This window comes from Fopius arisanus, unplaced genomic scaffold (assembly GCF_000806365.1).
Source record: "Fopius arisanus strain USDA-PBARC FA_bdor unplaced genomic scaffold, ASM80636v1 scaffold00056, whole genome shotgun sequence".
NCBI classification, from domain to species: domain Eukaryota; kingdom Metazoa; phylum Arthropoda; class Insecta; order Hymenoptera; family Braconidae; genus Fopius; species Fopius arisanus.
In genome coordinates, this window is record NW_011887795.1 from 366,255 (window position 1) to 382,339 (window position 16,085).

The following is a 16,085-nucleotide window of genomic DNA, read 5'->3' on the forward strand; positions in this document are numbered from 1 at the left end:
AAAACTAGGTCACAGGTCATGCACTGCCTTCTGCGCAAGCCCAAATTATCGATCACAACCCACCCCCCCAAAATTCACCCCCGAATAAATTCAAAAAACAACCCAGAACCACCCACCATCCCCCAACAATCAAATCTATCCCTCAAAAATTATTTAATCAACTAAAATATCGAAATAATCACCGAATTCTCGATTATCGTTCGTGCGCGTCCACCATAATCCACCATTTTGTTTCCTCACGGCGTTGCGCGGTGGACGAAAAACGGCAAGAAAAAGTGAAAAAAAAAATTGAGAAGAGGTGGGCGATCCTCACTGGCAGTTTGTGCGGTGAAACAGAGCCTCTCACATCGACACATCAATAAATCGACAATTAAAATTCAAAACGTTAAAATAATATCTGAATTCGGGGGTTTAACAAAGTGCGTGGGCCCTGGGCCGAGTGATTTAGCGGCTCCACTCACCTTTTAACCGTTCATTTTGTTTTTGTTTTGTTGTTTTTTTTTTTGTTCATTTCCCATCGAGTGGAGAGTGCCTCCAACGATTTGACGAAAAATGGCTGGCAATACGGGAATGGAGCAATTGATTCCAATTGTTAATAAACTTCAGGATGCATTTACTCAGCTCGGGGTGTCAATGCAACTGGATTTACCCCAAATTGCTGTTGTCGGAGGACAAAGTGCGGGGAAAAGTTCGGTATTGGAGAATTTCGTTGGAAAGTGAGTCACTTTTATGCTTCAGATGATTTTCCGCCTTTTATGCGTCGTTTCCCTAATTTTTTTCGTATTGTCGAGCTTTTTTTTTTGAGGGTTTCAGGGTTTTCGGGCCCTTTTCGGTATTTTTTTCATTTTTTGAGGTGTGGCGGGGCCCCTGGGGGATGGGGGGCTTTGGGGGTCGAATTTTGTTCATCTGGTTCAGGAGTTCTATTCATTTTGGTAGATTTAGGAGTTTTTATTTGGATATGGCCCCTTTTTTTCTTTAGGTTTTTAAATAAATTTGTGGGTTGGGGGGTTTTTCTTATCTTTTTGCTACAGAATACAATGATACGACTGTCAGGATTTTGATGACGTCAGGGCGCCCACTCGTGGCCTGTCAAATGATCTTGATTTTATGTCGATGACAGGGAATTGATAAGAGTTTATGATTGAGAATTTTTGTTGGAGATTATCAGGATTTCTTGTGGCTGGTGGGGGTGGAGGGTTGAGGGGATTGATTTTCAGGGATGAGGATCAATAATTTATGGGGGTGAGCAATTAAATGAGGGAGGGAGAACGAATGGGTGGGGATTTTTGGAGTTTTCAATTTTTTCGAGGTTAATTCGGGATTTATCTCGGTTTCCATTGGATTTAGGAGAAAATGTCAGTAGAATTTTTTTTAGAGAATGAGATTCCCCAAGTATAATTTTTTATGACATTTTTCGCTCAGATCATTAGGTGCCTGGATATTTGGGAATTTATTTCGTCAGGAACTTGAAATTTGCCTCGAAGTGACTTTTTAGGTAATTTGGTTAATTCTGGGGAGACGTCTCATTGATCAATTGTTTCGTTCGTGACACCAGGAGTGACCCCTCGTGCCCCATCTCCCACGTACCATTCAATTAAACTTCTTGACCCCACGTCAACTTCGGTTATTTACTTGATTATGGGAATTTGCAGGTTTGCATTCTTTATTTTTTGGCATCTTTCAGGGATTTCCTGCCGAGAGGATCAGGCATCGTCACCAGGAGGCCACTCATTCTTCAACTCATCAATAGTATGACTGGTGAGCGCATTTAAAATGAAGATCAAAATGAAATTAATTGAATTTATTTTTCAATTCTCAAATAAAAATGTCACACCTCTCTATCCACACGAATATCTCGATAACCAGTGACTCTGCGACAAAACTTCACTAGACCTATTTTGTGGAGGACTAAATTTTCTTCGGAAAAGTCTTCTCCTATTTTCCTCTGGACCAACTCCTTTTCCCGATAAATCCAGAATAACAAAATACTTCATTCACTCCAGGAGAAATAAATTATATCACTGTTCCTCTGGCATTCGCTCACATCCTGTCACACAATAGCTTCTGATAAGCTCCCTGATAACAGTGATAACACCTCGAAAGACTTCTCGAGCATTGACCCCCAAAACCAGAATGAAAATTCAAATGTTTCCTTGAAATTTCCCAGAGAATTAAAGATTTCTTCACAAAAATTGCTGTCTGGTGATGAAAAAAACAATTTTCACTGAATAAAAAAATAGTTTTCCTCCCATTCAATCGTGGAATTCAATTCTTCAACAGAGCATGCTGAGTTTCTTCACTGCAAAGGGAAAAAATTTGTGGACTTTGACGAAGTTCGCCGAGAGATTGAGGCAGAAACCGACAGAATAACAGGAAGCAACAAAGGAATATCAAACATCCCCATAAACCTGAGAGTATACTCACCAAATGTTCTGAACCTGACCCTGATTGACTTGCCTGGTCTCACCAAGGTGCCAATTGGTGACCAGCCAGTGGACATCGAAGCGCAGATCAAGGGAATGATATTTCAATTCATCAAAAAGGATAATTGTCTCATTCTAGCTGTCACACCTGCTAATACTGATTTAGCTAATAGCGATGCACTCAAACTTGCCAAGGAGGTGGATCCTGAGGGTAAGGACAAGTCCTCTTCACCTTTCCTTCGTTTTTTTATTATAGTTAATTAATTAATCAATTATTTTGGACTTCAAATGATTTTTTTATCCCTGGGGGTTGATTCAGGTGTCAGAACCATCGGAGTTATCACTAAACTGGATCTCATGGACGAGGGAACCGATGCGAGGGATATTTTGGAGAATAAATTGTTGCCACTGCGTCGTGGGTACATTGGAGTCGTTAATAGAAGTCAGAAGGACATTGAGGGACGAAAGGATATCAAGAATGCCCTGGCAGCTGAGAGGAAGTTCTTCCTCAGGTGCATAATAATTTTATTACCATACCATCCCGTTAAAATGACGATTATCTCGTAAACGAAGGATTTCCGAAAAAAACTCGAAAGACATTTTTTGTAGCTCTGGAAATTTGCAGGAAAAAAGTTGCTCTGTGTTTTTCTGTGGAACCAATGGTTCTCTGGAATATTGGACGAATAGACAAATGGAGAATTCGGATTTTAGTGTTTTGAGGCATAATTAATTAATTAAGTCCCTTAGGATGTTGTTAATATTTTTTTTTTATTGTTTTCAGCCATCCATCATATCGACACTTGGCTGACAGGCTCGGCACACCGTATTTACAGCGTGTCCTCAATCAGCAGCTGACGAATCACATAAGGGACACCTTACCAGCCCTGAGGGATCGCCTCCAGAAGCAACAGCTGACCCTCGAGAAGGATGTCGAACAGTACAAACACTTCAGGCCAGATGATCCTGCCATCAAGACGAAAGCTATGTTACAGTAAGTGAATAAACAGTTCAATAAATATTGAAAAAATACTCCAACTCCCAATACGTCCGTAAATATCAAATTTAAACAAAAATTCAATTGTACTTTTCTTTAGAGAATTTAATTACCTTCGAAAAATCTCTCTGGCGTTTTTATCTAAACTCATTATTTTGGGAGATATTAATGAAATAATCTTCACGCATTTTATTTAATTGGTTGTTCTTGACCCAAATCGTGAAATTTTCCCAATTAATATCTCTCTTTTTCTTTCTTTATTGATTTTCCTCACCTCATTCGCATGACCAGAGTAGCTCCAACGACCTGCCGAATATCGATTATATCATGATGACAATCAACCACTTAAATATTGAGCGAAATTCTAATTTTGTTTTTACTCTTTGAGCATACGACATTTTTTTAATTAGAATGTTCTAATGACATTATCCAGTGAATTTAATGAGTAGAATGTTCTTAACAACAATAAAATCATCAGTGAATTGAAAGGAGACGAGTACAAAATTAATTATTCATCAATATCTGACGAACAAAGGGGTTGAGACTAAAACGTCATAGAGATTTTTTGTAGAGAATTCCATTCTCCAGAAATAAAGTCATGTGACTTTTTTTTCTACATCCAGTATTTAACGAGATATGGATGGAATGAGTTAAAGAAATGGTGACGTGTTTTGTATGGTGGACTCTTAGGATGCATTCTGATAAAATTTTATTATTATTGTCTTCAGGATGATTCAACAGCTTCAGTCCGACTTCGAGAGGACTATCGAAGGCTCTGGTTCAGCCCAGATCAATACCAACGAGCTGAGTGGTGGTGCTAAGATAAATCGATTGTTCCACGAGAGATTTCCTTTTGAAATTGTCAAAATGGAGTTTGACGAGAAGGAATTGCGAAAAGAAATTGCATTTGCCATCAGAAACATTCATGGTACTTAGAAAATATTCTCCACCTACTCTCAATATTTTTTCACCAATTTTCAATGGATTTTTAATATTTTTATTCCAGGTATTAGAGTGGGACTTTTCACTCCTGACATGGCATTCGAGGCAATTGTCAAAAAACAAATAAACAGACTAAAGGAACCCAGTCTCAAGTGCACAGATCTCGTAGTCCAGGAACTCAGCAATGTCGTGCGCATTTGCACCGATCGAGTCAGTAATTTTCCAAATTTTCATTAATTAATTGTCAATAAATTGAATGGGAATAAATATCCTTGAATTTTTTTTTATCATTCCAGATGTCACGTTACCCTCGATTAAGGGAAGAAACCGAGCGGATAATAACCACCTACATACGCCAACGTGAGCAATTATGTAAAGAGCAATTGATTCTCCTAGTGGATTGCGAGCTTGCCTACATGAACACCAATCATGAGGACTTCATTGGTTTTGCCAAGTAAGCAAATATCCATAATTTACGATTAAAATTCACTTGAATATTTTTTTGTTTGTTCATTAAAAAAGGATTAAATAAATAAAAACACGAGGTAGTTAGGCAAAACTATGCTATTGTGCAGAGTATTAAAACCACCTTGAATTATTTCTGTACTGGCTATTTAAATTCTTCCGGTTATTTATCACCTTCGGAGCCTGTTAAATGTCAATCACTTTATTATAGATGCACTCTGTACCTTTATTTTGAATGGCATTTAGTAATTTGCACAATTAAAACAATTTTATTACCAATTAGAGTTGGATTAAGCATCATATTCTCCCCTCGACTGAGAAAAAATTATTGCACTTTTCAATCGCCGAAATGCTCACCTACATACACTCTACGAAAATAAGTCATAAGACTTTTTTTATCGAGAATTACTTTCTCTGGAAAAAACATCACTTGGCATTTCCTCCCAAAATCACGCATGACCGAGATAATTGCAAAAATGTAAGAGCTTCTTAATCTCTTGCACCAGAGATCGATGGATTTTTTGTCAATTAAAATCGATGAAGGGAAATAATTTTTTCTCCGCTCGAAAGACCGCAAAATGTCGCACTCTTAATTATTCTACAGCACACGCTTGAGTAATTGCTTCACTGAACCCACAGCTAATAGTTAATTTGCACAGAGAGAAGAGGTTAAAAAAAAACAATACGAATGAGAGAGTAAAAATACGAAAAAAAAATGTATTTGGCATCCTCAGTAGTTGAAGACTTTCCAATAAGACTTGACGACTGAATAGAACTCTATCAATTGATGAGACTATCATTAATTACATCTTTGTATCATTCAAGGAGCTCCTCATAATTAGATTAATCATTAACCCGCAATTTAATAATTTATCGTACACTGTTTATTTGTCTAATTCATTGAATTATTGGTTCATCACTTTCCAACGCTTTCTGCCTCTCACCCGAATTCAATTTTCTTTTTTATTAAAATTTGAGGAAGATCTTACTTAAATCTTCTTGACTTTTCATTTTTTTTTTCAAAACAAACTGTTATATTTCACCAAATATAAACATTTATTTATGTAATTATATCGGCAGCGCGGCGGCCAGTATCTATAATTCAAGGTAAGAACATCAATGAACATCACCACGAGTTCGTTTATTTAATAAATGAATTAATTATTTCGTTTTTTGAGATATTTTGTGATGGAATTTAGGAGAAGTTGAGTGTTTATTTAGATTTTTTAGGCTTTTTTGAGATTGAGGGGGGGGATTGGGGGGGTTACCGTGAGAGTGGTATTCGGGGGAGGTATTCCTACGGCGGGAGATCATCTGATGATCGATTTTGCCCCGGGAGGGAGGAAAATATCACGCCAGAAGAAATGGTGGACCATTCCAAATTTTTTTTTCAGAACCAAACTATTCTGGCCTTTATCTGGGGAACGAGTGGATTTAGAGAAAAAAGTTATAAACATATTTTGTTGAGAATTTCATAATCTGCAAAAAAGGTAGTACAACATTTTCTAAGAAATTCACTAGTTTTCGGGATAATTGAGCATTTACATTACCACTTCATCTTTTCTTCAATTATGACACGAGTCAAGTGTAACAGTGCTAGTTACTTACGTCATTATCTCATTAACGAGTGACGTCACGACAAAACATTATCAGACTTTCATGTAGAGCATGAAATTTCCAACAAAAAAGGCTTACACCATTTTCTCCGGAATTCACAATCTCCAGAGATATTCCCAAATGAAAATCTGTAGCGAGGCAGTGAAAGAAGGTACTAATTAAGAAATTAATTACGGGGTAAAATGGATCGTAATTACATACCCTCAGAGCCACTCTCAAGTCCGATCCCCCCAACTTTTGATGGAATCCTTGAAGAAAAATCTAAACCACTTGTCTTTTCGATTGAATTGATTGCAAAATTAATATTCCTACATTATTCCTTTTAATTTCTACATTAATTTATCTTTCTCTTGCATCATAAAATACTTAATTTTCTACTTATTCTTTTGTATGCTATTATATGCTACTTTCATCCAATAAAATCGCATCATTATCATCAAGCCTCACGTACATCGAATATAAATCATTAAAATCATTACAAATGAATTCAATAAAAAAAAAAAAGAATTAAACTTAACAAAATTATTTTTCTTTCATAACTAAAAAGGAGAAAAGATGCTGATTATTGCGTATTGCGTAGAACTGACTTAGCCACTGTTGCCTAGGGCATTTGTTTGCTTCTTCTGCATTTAATTGTTGGTGAAGATTTTTTAATAAACATTTTTTTATCATCGACGATAGGTTGTATGCATTGTGAAGGCTCTATTTTATTTATTAGGGTATTTAGACTGTATTTTAGTGATTGAAGTGATGAAATTGTTTGTGTTTCAGTGCTCAGCAGTCATCGGAGAATGCTGTCAAGGCTGGAAGACATACCCTGGGTAATCAGGTGATCAGGAAGGGATACATGTGCATTCACAATCTTGGAATCATGAAGGGAGGCTCCAGGGATTACTGGTTTGTCCTGACATCAGAGAGCATCTCCTGGTTCAAGGATGAAGAGGTAAATTATTTCCTAAATCCACTCAATCCTAAAATTCTTTTTTTCTTCTTCAAACCCCTCATTAGCAGAAAAAAAAATTACTACTGTGGCCAATTCATCAGGAGGAATTGAACTATTTAATAATCGATTGCATTTTTATTGATTGCAGGAACGAGAGAAGAAATATATGCTACCACTGGATGGACTTAAGCTTCGGGACCTGGAGCAGGGCTTCATGTCTCGTCGCCATCTCTTTGCCCTTTTCAATCCTGAAGGGAGAAATGTTTACAAAGATTATAAACAACTCGAGCTGAGCTGCGAGACTCAGGACGACGTCGACTCCTGGAAGGCGTCATTCCTCAGGGCTGGTGTTTACCCAGAGAAATCTACAGAGCAAGCCAACGGAGAAGGCGAGGTAAACAAAAATTTATCACTAAATTATTGAAGCCATTTTTACAATCCCAGGAATTTCCATCAAGCATTCGTATTCGTTGAATTGATATTTTGCCCTTTGGTTTCATGGATTTCATTTTTCTCTGTCTATCACCGGTGATTAAATTATTTATAGATTTTTTCTCAGTATTTTCGATTCAATATTTCGTTTTTATTTCCCCACATTTTAGGATGAAAAACTCGGGGTGAGTTGTCAGGCGTGTGAATTCTTCCTAACAGCGTGAATTTTAGTTGAACTAACAATTTTATTTATAAATGAATGATGAATTCACTGGTTAAGTGAATTATTTTATTTGTTTAGAATGAGATTAATAATTTTCCCAGATATTCACCAAATTTTCCTCTGTTTTTTCTTTGATAAATGAACCTGAAGGAAGGATACGAGGTTTGTAGCTTGAGAAAAGTAGAAAAAACACTCACAAGAATTAATTTAGCAAGAAGAAACACGCACGCCCATGACACAAGGATTTTATACATTTTTTTAATCCAGAATTGTTAACACGAACAAATTGTTTTTGCATTTTTAATTAAATAGAGTGGAATTTATTGTTGGGATTTGAGTAAGAATTTTTTTGTGGTAATCCTAGGGGGGATCTGAGGGTCAATCCTCCATGGATCCACAGCTGGAGCGACAGGTGGAGACCATCAGGAATTTGGTTGACTCGTACATGAAAATTGTTACGAAAACAACCAGAGATCTTGTTCCAAAGACTATTATGCATCTTATCATCAATAACGCCAAGGAGTTTATCAATGGAGAGCTGTTGGCACATCTCTATGCCAGTGGGGACCAAGTAAGACCAATTTCCTCCATTATTCAATAATTTTTTCACATTTTTTACAACATTTACAATAATTTTCCATTGAATCCAAAAACTCTGATTTTATCATTCCAGTAAATGGGGATTATCTCGACAATGTCAAGTTTTAGAGCAAAATTTCATAAGTTCTTTTTTGTCGGTAATTAAATTCTCAACAAAAATGTATTACAACTTTTTTCTCTAGACTCATTTTTTACCGAGATATAATCCCGATTTAAGAGTGGGAAAAATTGAATCAACAAAAAAATTATTTAATACTGATTGTAGTGATTAGTTGCGTGTGGATCGGTGAAGAAATTTATTCCTTGGGTTTAAGCTATTGTTAATGATTTTTTTCAGTCCTCGATGATGGAAGAGTCACCAGAGGAAGCCCAGAAACGCGAAGAGATGCTGCGAATGTATCATGCATGCAAAGAGGCTCTCCGAATTATTGGAGATGTCTCGATGGCTACAGTGAGCACTCCAGTGCCACCACCAGTCAAAAATGACTGGCTCGCGTCGGGTGAAAACCCCAGGTGTGTATAAACCCATTTTAATTGATGGAAAATGAATTATTTTGTCATTAAATTCTCTTCTCCCTCGAAAATTTCTGTCACTCCATGTAATTCATGCATTGATTATCCCCAGAGAATTTTCAATGGGAAATTATCACTCATTTAGAAATTCAATGACAAAATATAATAAATAATCAATATTTTCTTATCCAACAATTTATTTACTCTTCCGTGCTGTTTTATTACGTGTCATTGCTGAATACTATCGAACATCAATTGCCACAGTTATGGGTAAGATGTTTCATCGATTTTTTTTTGTTAAAAAAAACCTCCCATAGTCTGTAATACCAAGCAATAATGAATTAATCAAAAATTGCCACTAATTCTATTCGAGTCGTCAGTAAACCATGATTATCTCGTAAACGAGTAGTGATACTGAAAAATGTCTCCCTACCTTTTTTGTAGCCTACGAGATTCCCCAGAGAAAAGTTATATGACATTTTCTCCCAAATCCCCGCATTTCCAAGGTAAAGCCTTAATTGAGTGAATAATTAATTGAAAATCCTTTAGAATTAGGAAAAAATTTTTGATTAACACCAATGAACCTCGTCTGCTCCCCTGCAGCTTCTTAGTTAAACCCACGAGAACTACCGGAAAGCTTAAAAGCACCAGAAGAAGCTTTAATGGATTGAGAACTAATTGAAATTGAATTGAAATGATTTTTGGGGATTGATCGATGGATTCTGGTGTTTTAGACTGTCTCCACCGTCACCTGGTGGACCAAGGAGAGGAGTGCAACAGCCACCGGTGCCCACAGGTGGTCGTGCACCACCTCCAGTACCAGCTGGTGGCAGACCAGCTCCAGCTATTCCAAACCGACCTGGACCTGGTGCTCCACCATCAGCACGTGGAACCCCTGGCCTTCCACCTCCCCTCATTCCATCGTAAGTACTAATTAAATTCTCACTTCAATTTTTCCTGTGGTACTTTAACCGTGAAAGTGAAGAAAACATTTTTCTTGTGGAATAACTCCCAAAATCTCTTCATTTTCACAAGATTTTCTCTCTTTTCTGAGGAAAATACGAGGGAATTCTTCCCAGTTTTTTTGTGATCTGTTATCATTCCAGCACTGTGCTTTGGGGTTTCCCTCCGTTTCTCGTGATAACTAGATTTTTCATTCAGTGTGACAGAGGGAAAAAAAGAGATTTAAAATATTTTGGCACTTATTCAATTATTAGACTATTATTATCTCTGTAATGAATAATCCTAGAGAAAAATATCTGAGGAATTTTTTGTAGGGAATTCTATTCTCAAAAAAAAATTCCTCTGGCATTTTTCCCGGAATTCATTATTTTCGGTGATATTCCCATGATTGTGAGACTCTTTTTTCCTTTGAGCCCTGGAGATGTGTTAATTGCGTGATAATTGGCTTGTGGGTGGCTAACTTCACTTTCTATTGCAGGCGCCGACAATAAGTCTCCGCACTAACACGTCCTTTCTCTACTAATCAGTATACATTAACCTGTTGCATTAATCTAGTCAACGTTTTAGTCTGTAACTAGCGAAAAAAAGATTATTTGAAGAGTTTACGAATAAACAATTGTAATTGTTCGCTTTTCCCTCCTTCGATAAATTCTAGATATTCATAATCAGAATTCCCAAATCATTTGTCCGTTTTTCTATTCATTTCAATTGTCTTCTAGATTTTTTTATCCAATCGTTCTTTTATTGTTGTTAAAATTACCAGAATAACTGATTTTCCATATTTTTCATTAAACCAGAGGGTTAGAGGGTCCTACCGAACAATCGCATTAATTAATCTCATGAAATTAATTAATAATCTGTCGATTCTGCTTTATTTCGCTTTTTGTTTATCCTCTCTACTGAATTAATGCAGAGATATTTCAATTAATCAAAGTTAATTAGTGAAAAACCATTGAAAAATCTCAGAAATTTCATTTATTTTTCTATTAACAAATCTATGCTTTCGATACTGCTGTCTCCCTGAGCCTATTGTACTGTTAAACAATTATTGGGTGATCGATGAAATTGTAATGAATGAGATTGTAATTTACTAACAGCATGACACGTTCTTACGCTTCGAAATAATTAAATCCTGATACCAAACGTTAAGATAATGATGAAAATAAATTATTATCGAGTCACGATGGAATGTCGGTGCCTGCAGTAGCTCATGAGCACCAAAAATAAATTTTAACTATTTAAAAAAAAGGAAAAAAAAAATTCCGGGGATTCATTATCGATCTAAAATCAATTATTCAAGAATCTACTGATGACACTGCGTTCACCAGGCAGCCAGGGATCAATCAATTAATTAATCGAAGTAATTAATAATTCAACCTAAAGCCAACAATGAATAAACAAATTCTTGAAAATCACACGTCAATTTAAAAATCCCAGAGAATTCCACAAGAATTTAATCTAAAATCAGAGAACATCTGGGAATTAAGTAAAGTGATTGCAAGTGAATAAAATAAAATAATACAAACTAATATATGAGTAATATTATAAATAAACAAAACAAGTTGATGATCAGTCGTGAAAGGAGTGATGAGATCTAGAATTAAAACGATTTGAAGATGACAAATCGGTAATTCCTGGCTGTCAGTGGGCGTCATGTTGACTCTGTTTTTAATTGAATAGATTTTTGAGAGTATAAATTTGAGCAAGACCTCAAAATTTGTTACGTGGTTGTGTTTAGTCGAGGGGGTATACAACAGAGAGTGACCCAAGCAGCAACACAAGCAGCTGCTAATGCCGCAGTCAACGAGCTCATGGATGCATTCAGGATCAAGTAAATAAATAAACGATATTAATTATTAATAACTGAAAAGAAGCTGATTATTCTAATGACATGATTTAAGTCGTTGATTAATTAATCGATCTTGCTGTAGCTTTCGTGTGCCGAGAGATCGATATCTCGTTGTAACTCTAGATTATAATCTGTAGATGGTAGACTGTTCAAGGGATTTTACATTTTTTTGGGAATCGTTTTGCAGGTTTTTTCTACTTTTTTATTCTCTCAGATCTAATCTCTATTATTTTTTTTTTTCCTGCATGAACTCTCGGTCTATTTGTAGTTTTTTTTTTAAGGAATGTCCAATTTTCAGAGGGTTACCCGCGTTTTCTGGGAATATCTCGGGAATGAGGGGATTTTCCGGAAAATATCATCAGACGTTTTTGGTGGGGAATTTAATTCTCTGCAATTAATGTCTCAGGCATTTTTTTTGTGAACTTGATTTTTCGCGGGATATTCGGCTGTTTTGAATTCAGGTTTTAATGCATTTGTCAGCTGCTGGTAATTAGTTCGTTTATTATTTATTTTCCGATCAATTAAGGATTATGAGAAACCTTGAAAAGTCTACCAGAGTAATTAGAAGAGAATTCTGTCTGCACTGACGAATCTAGAGAAATAATCCACTGCATGACAGAAAATCTAGGGGAGATTATTGAGTTTTAAATATTGGGATTAATTAAAATTTGTTCTTCATTTTCGCTCAATAATTAGTTCTACAAATAAATTTCCAATCCCAGATAATAATACTATTAAACAACCAGTTAAGTCTTCAAGTGAAAATATTTTTCGTTGTAGATTACAAATAATCCATTGAATAAAAAAATTCTAATAATCTCTCCTTTAAACAAATAGCAGAATAACTCCACGTGCGAGCAATAAACTAATGTTTCAACTCGGAAAAAATCATTGAAGTGTCATGCTGTTAGTGAAAAAGAAAAACTACTCAAATCATTGTAAAATTACTGATAATCGGAATGATGCGAGTAGAATCCACTGAAAATTCAAATCTCGTTTATTTATTTGAATTCACCAAATACGTGAAATTTACTTCCCATAATTAATAAACAATTATCCAGGCCTAATGATCCCCTACCCACCCCAGAATGTAAATAATTATTCCGATTATTCGTATGAGAGAAAAGAAAACCCCGAGAAATCCCCGAGGAAAAAGGAAAATAACAAGTAAATTAATAAAAACCACAAGTGGATTATTGTAATGTTATGTACAGTAAACAATTAAAAATGGTGAAGTCATAGAATGCATTAATTGAGTCGTGGGACTCGATAAAAGTCAAAAGTAGAAGATGAAAATCAACAAAAAAAAACGAGAAAACGAGAGATTAAAGGATCTGTGTTAAAAATATATCAATTGTTGTTGCAAATTGCATTAATTAACGAGACGAGAATCTAGGGCTTGTAGGATAACCCCCAAGTTCGGTAGGCCATGACAATTGTTTATTTAAAACCCAAACTTCAAGATAAAAACAAATAAACTAGAAGAGATTATCGAGATCGAATCGAAGATTTTGTTTCAGCAGCGAAGACTCAAATTTTGACTCTAGTTTTCGAGGGATATCTCCGAATCTAAGAGAGATAGAAAAATCTTTAGTGAATGTTTTTTGTAGATCGCAATCTGATCTGCATTAAATATTCTACAAAAATTTTTGCTATATCGCTCAGATTTCGAGATATTCACCGATATCTCAGGTGAAATGGATTCCATCGAATCTTCTTCTTCGCTGCTGATTGAATAATTTAATTAATTCGATTGTTTATTCAGCGTAAAAATTGTAGAAGAGTAAAGAGAAGAATTTGTCATGTTCGAGCATCTGATGGCAATCATCAGGATGATTGATGAAAACACGCGCATATCAATTAGTGAAGTTTTTGTGTAGAAGAGTCTCTTTGAAAAATGAATAGAACATTTGAATAAAGAATTTAAACGATTCATTAATATCTGAATAGATGTGAACAACGAAGGGCTGAGAGGACGAGTCTCGAATCACTGATTGATTTTTTCAATTAACAATTTAATAATTATCCCCTGATCACCATAAAATACCAAACGATCCAACAAAAATTATTTCACCTCTCACATTTCGTTTCCCCAGACACTTCGTTAATTACCTCATAAACAAACGACTTTACGATGAAAATGCATACCACCTTTTTTCTTGAAAATTAAACATTCTACAAAAAGTTTCCTCAACACTTCCTTCTAAACCCATTAATTTCCGAGATATTGAGCGTGAAAATCGAGAAAAATCTCGAGGTGGATTTTATGGTGATTAGGAGTTGCTTAATTGAATATTGATTGCATTGTTGATGACAATTTGCTAATGATATTGACTAAAGCTGATTGGACGCTTCTTTGTTGACATTGACGAGTCAATTAACCAATTTTACGACCACTTTGGGGTAATCCCTATATTTTCCAATTGTCTGAGCATTTTCACTTATTGAGATTGAAATATTGAGATATTGTAGGGCTTTTTATCGTCGAGCACTCGATGCTGATTCCCAACGTGTTATGCCCGCTTTTGTGAACATTGTGAGGATTAAAATAAGACGACTTAACAGGTTGCATTGGATTAATTATCACGTTGATGCATTGTTAACGATCATTTCTGGGATTTTCGTCGGACGAGGGAGATGGGAGGAATAAAATATTAATTATTGAAGATTTATTGTAGTCGTCGAGTGTAAAGTGTAGTGTAATGGTTATTTGAGATAACTGATTATCATTATTAGGATTGCACGAAGAGTTGATTATTGGGGTGGGAATTTGGATTTTCTGGGATTAATTGGAAATTTTCTACATAATTCCATTTTATCGTTTCCACAAATGAAAATTCACTCTTCTTTATCTCTATATTTTCAATTTAGAAGGAGAGACTAATTTGATATGAATTTTTAATTTTTCGGCTTCAGCAGAATTGTTATTGTTTAATTATTAATTTTTCTTCGATTTCCAATCGATCGCCAGAAATTTTGTATTTGTAAAATCGAGTTTTGTTCGTTGATATCAATAAGATAATTAAATTAAAAGGAAAGCCAATCGCTGAATTCGTCGAGTAGAGAAGTCGAGGGAATTAGTAAATATCAGATGAGGTAAATTGATAAATTGAGAGATCATTCAAGACGAACTTTACTCGGTGGACACGTTATACATGCTTCCATCTGCAGCCTTACATTTTATGTATAAATAAGACAATTATAAACGCTTACTTCGTGCATCACGTGAATAAGTGTAATTTTGATTGTAAAGTTCAGTATTTAAACGAGTACGAGAGAGAATACGATGAAATCACCTTTCAATAATCATTGATACCGAGGATAATTATTTTGTGAGGTGAATTTCTGTGCTGAGTAACTCAAACTCTACCCCAACTATTTTTATTCCACCCCCATTACCAACAATCAATTAATTAATTACCAATAACAACCAAAAACTTTTTCCCCTCCATTTTTGGGTTTGCACCCATCTTTTATATTAATTATCTCGCTAACAACCGGATTTAGCGTAAAATGTGAAAAGACCAAATTCGCAGGAAATCGAATTTCGAGGAAAAAATGTTCCATGACCTCTCCCACTAAATCTCGTCATTATCGAGATAATTAATAATGAAAGAGAAGGTGAAAAATGAGAAGTGTTTTTCTTTTCAAATAAAAATTAATGATTAATTAATTTTCTAAATTATTGTTACTCGACACAGAACAAGCATGCCTTTGCTGCGTAAGGGTACACACTGTTTAAAGCAATATAAATGTGTATATAGCAAGTAATATGTTATAGATTATTCGATAAGAGAAGAACAAACGATGAAAAATTATCTAAAGAATTAAAAAAAAAAATGGAAAAATACACTGGTGAACGTACAGTCACGCATTTCTGGTCTCCAGTGGTGAACAGACGTGAGAGATGTGAGCTCAGACGTTCGATTATTTATTAATTAACTCCATGTGTTCGTGTCCCATTCCAATCATTAATTAATTAATCATTTCCCTCATTTCTCTCATTTTCTCACCTTTTGCTTTGCTTTCTGCATGATTTCGTCGATTTTCTCAGTTGTTTTTGTGTGCACTACATCATTGCATCGAATTTTTCAATCAATCACGTGAATTTGTGAAGAAGA

General features: G+C 35.4%; 1 protein-coding gene and 1 long non-coding RNA gene across 11 annotated transcripts in view; one reads left to right on the top strand and one right to left on the bottom strand.

Moving 5' to 3' along the window:
* Positions 1-262: 262 nt before the first annotated feature.
* Positions 263-16,085, top strand: part of shi (dynamin-1 shibire) — a 17,739-nt gene continuing 1,916 nt past the window's right edge. For 2 of the 10 annotated variants that reach the window (XR_892321.1, XM_011307820.1), the window contains exons 1-17: positions 263-716; positions 1,685-1,758; positions 2,281-2,634; positions 2,743-2,935; positions 3,205-3,414; positions 4,146-4,345; positions 4,424-4,569; positions 4,656-4,813; positions 5,905-5,931; positions 7,213-7,384; positions 7,533-7,778; positions 7,987-8,001; positions 8,404-8,610; positions 8,977-9,152; positions 9,417-9,422; positions 9,887-10,075; positions 11,854-11,946. Coding sequence is in view for 9 of the 10 variants with exons in the window: in XM_011307820.1 (XP_011306122.1) it covers positions 553-716; positions 1,685-1,758; positions 2,281-2,634; positions 2,743-2,935; positions 3,205-3,414; positions 4,146-4,345; positions 4,424-4,569; positions 4,656-4,813; positions 5,905-5,931; positions 7,213-7,384; positions 7,533-7,778; positions 7,987-8,001; positions 8,404-8,610; positions 8,977-9,152; positions 9,417-9,422; positions 9,887-10,075; positions 11,854-11,946 (2,630 nt within the window). In the remaining variant the exon portion in view is untranslated. The other 8 variants (XM_011307821.1, XM_011307828.1, XM_011307827.1 and 5 more) reach the window with 8 other exon arrangements.
* Positions 3,297-5,461, bottom strand: LOC105268338 (uncharacterized). The gene is made up of 4 exons (XR_892320.1): positions 5,101-5,461; positions 4,949-5,007; positions 3,692-3,723; positions 3,297-3,386 (listed from the first exon to the last, which is right to left on the bottom strand). It is a non-coding gene; the product is annotated as an uncharacterized lncRNA (long non-coding RNA).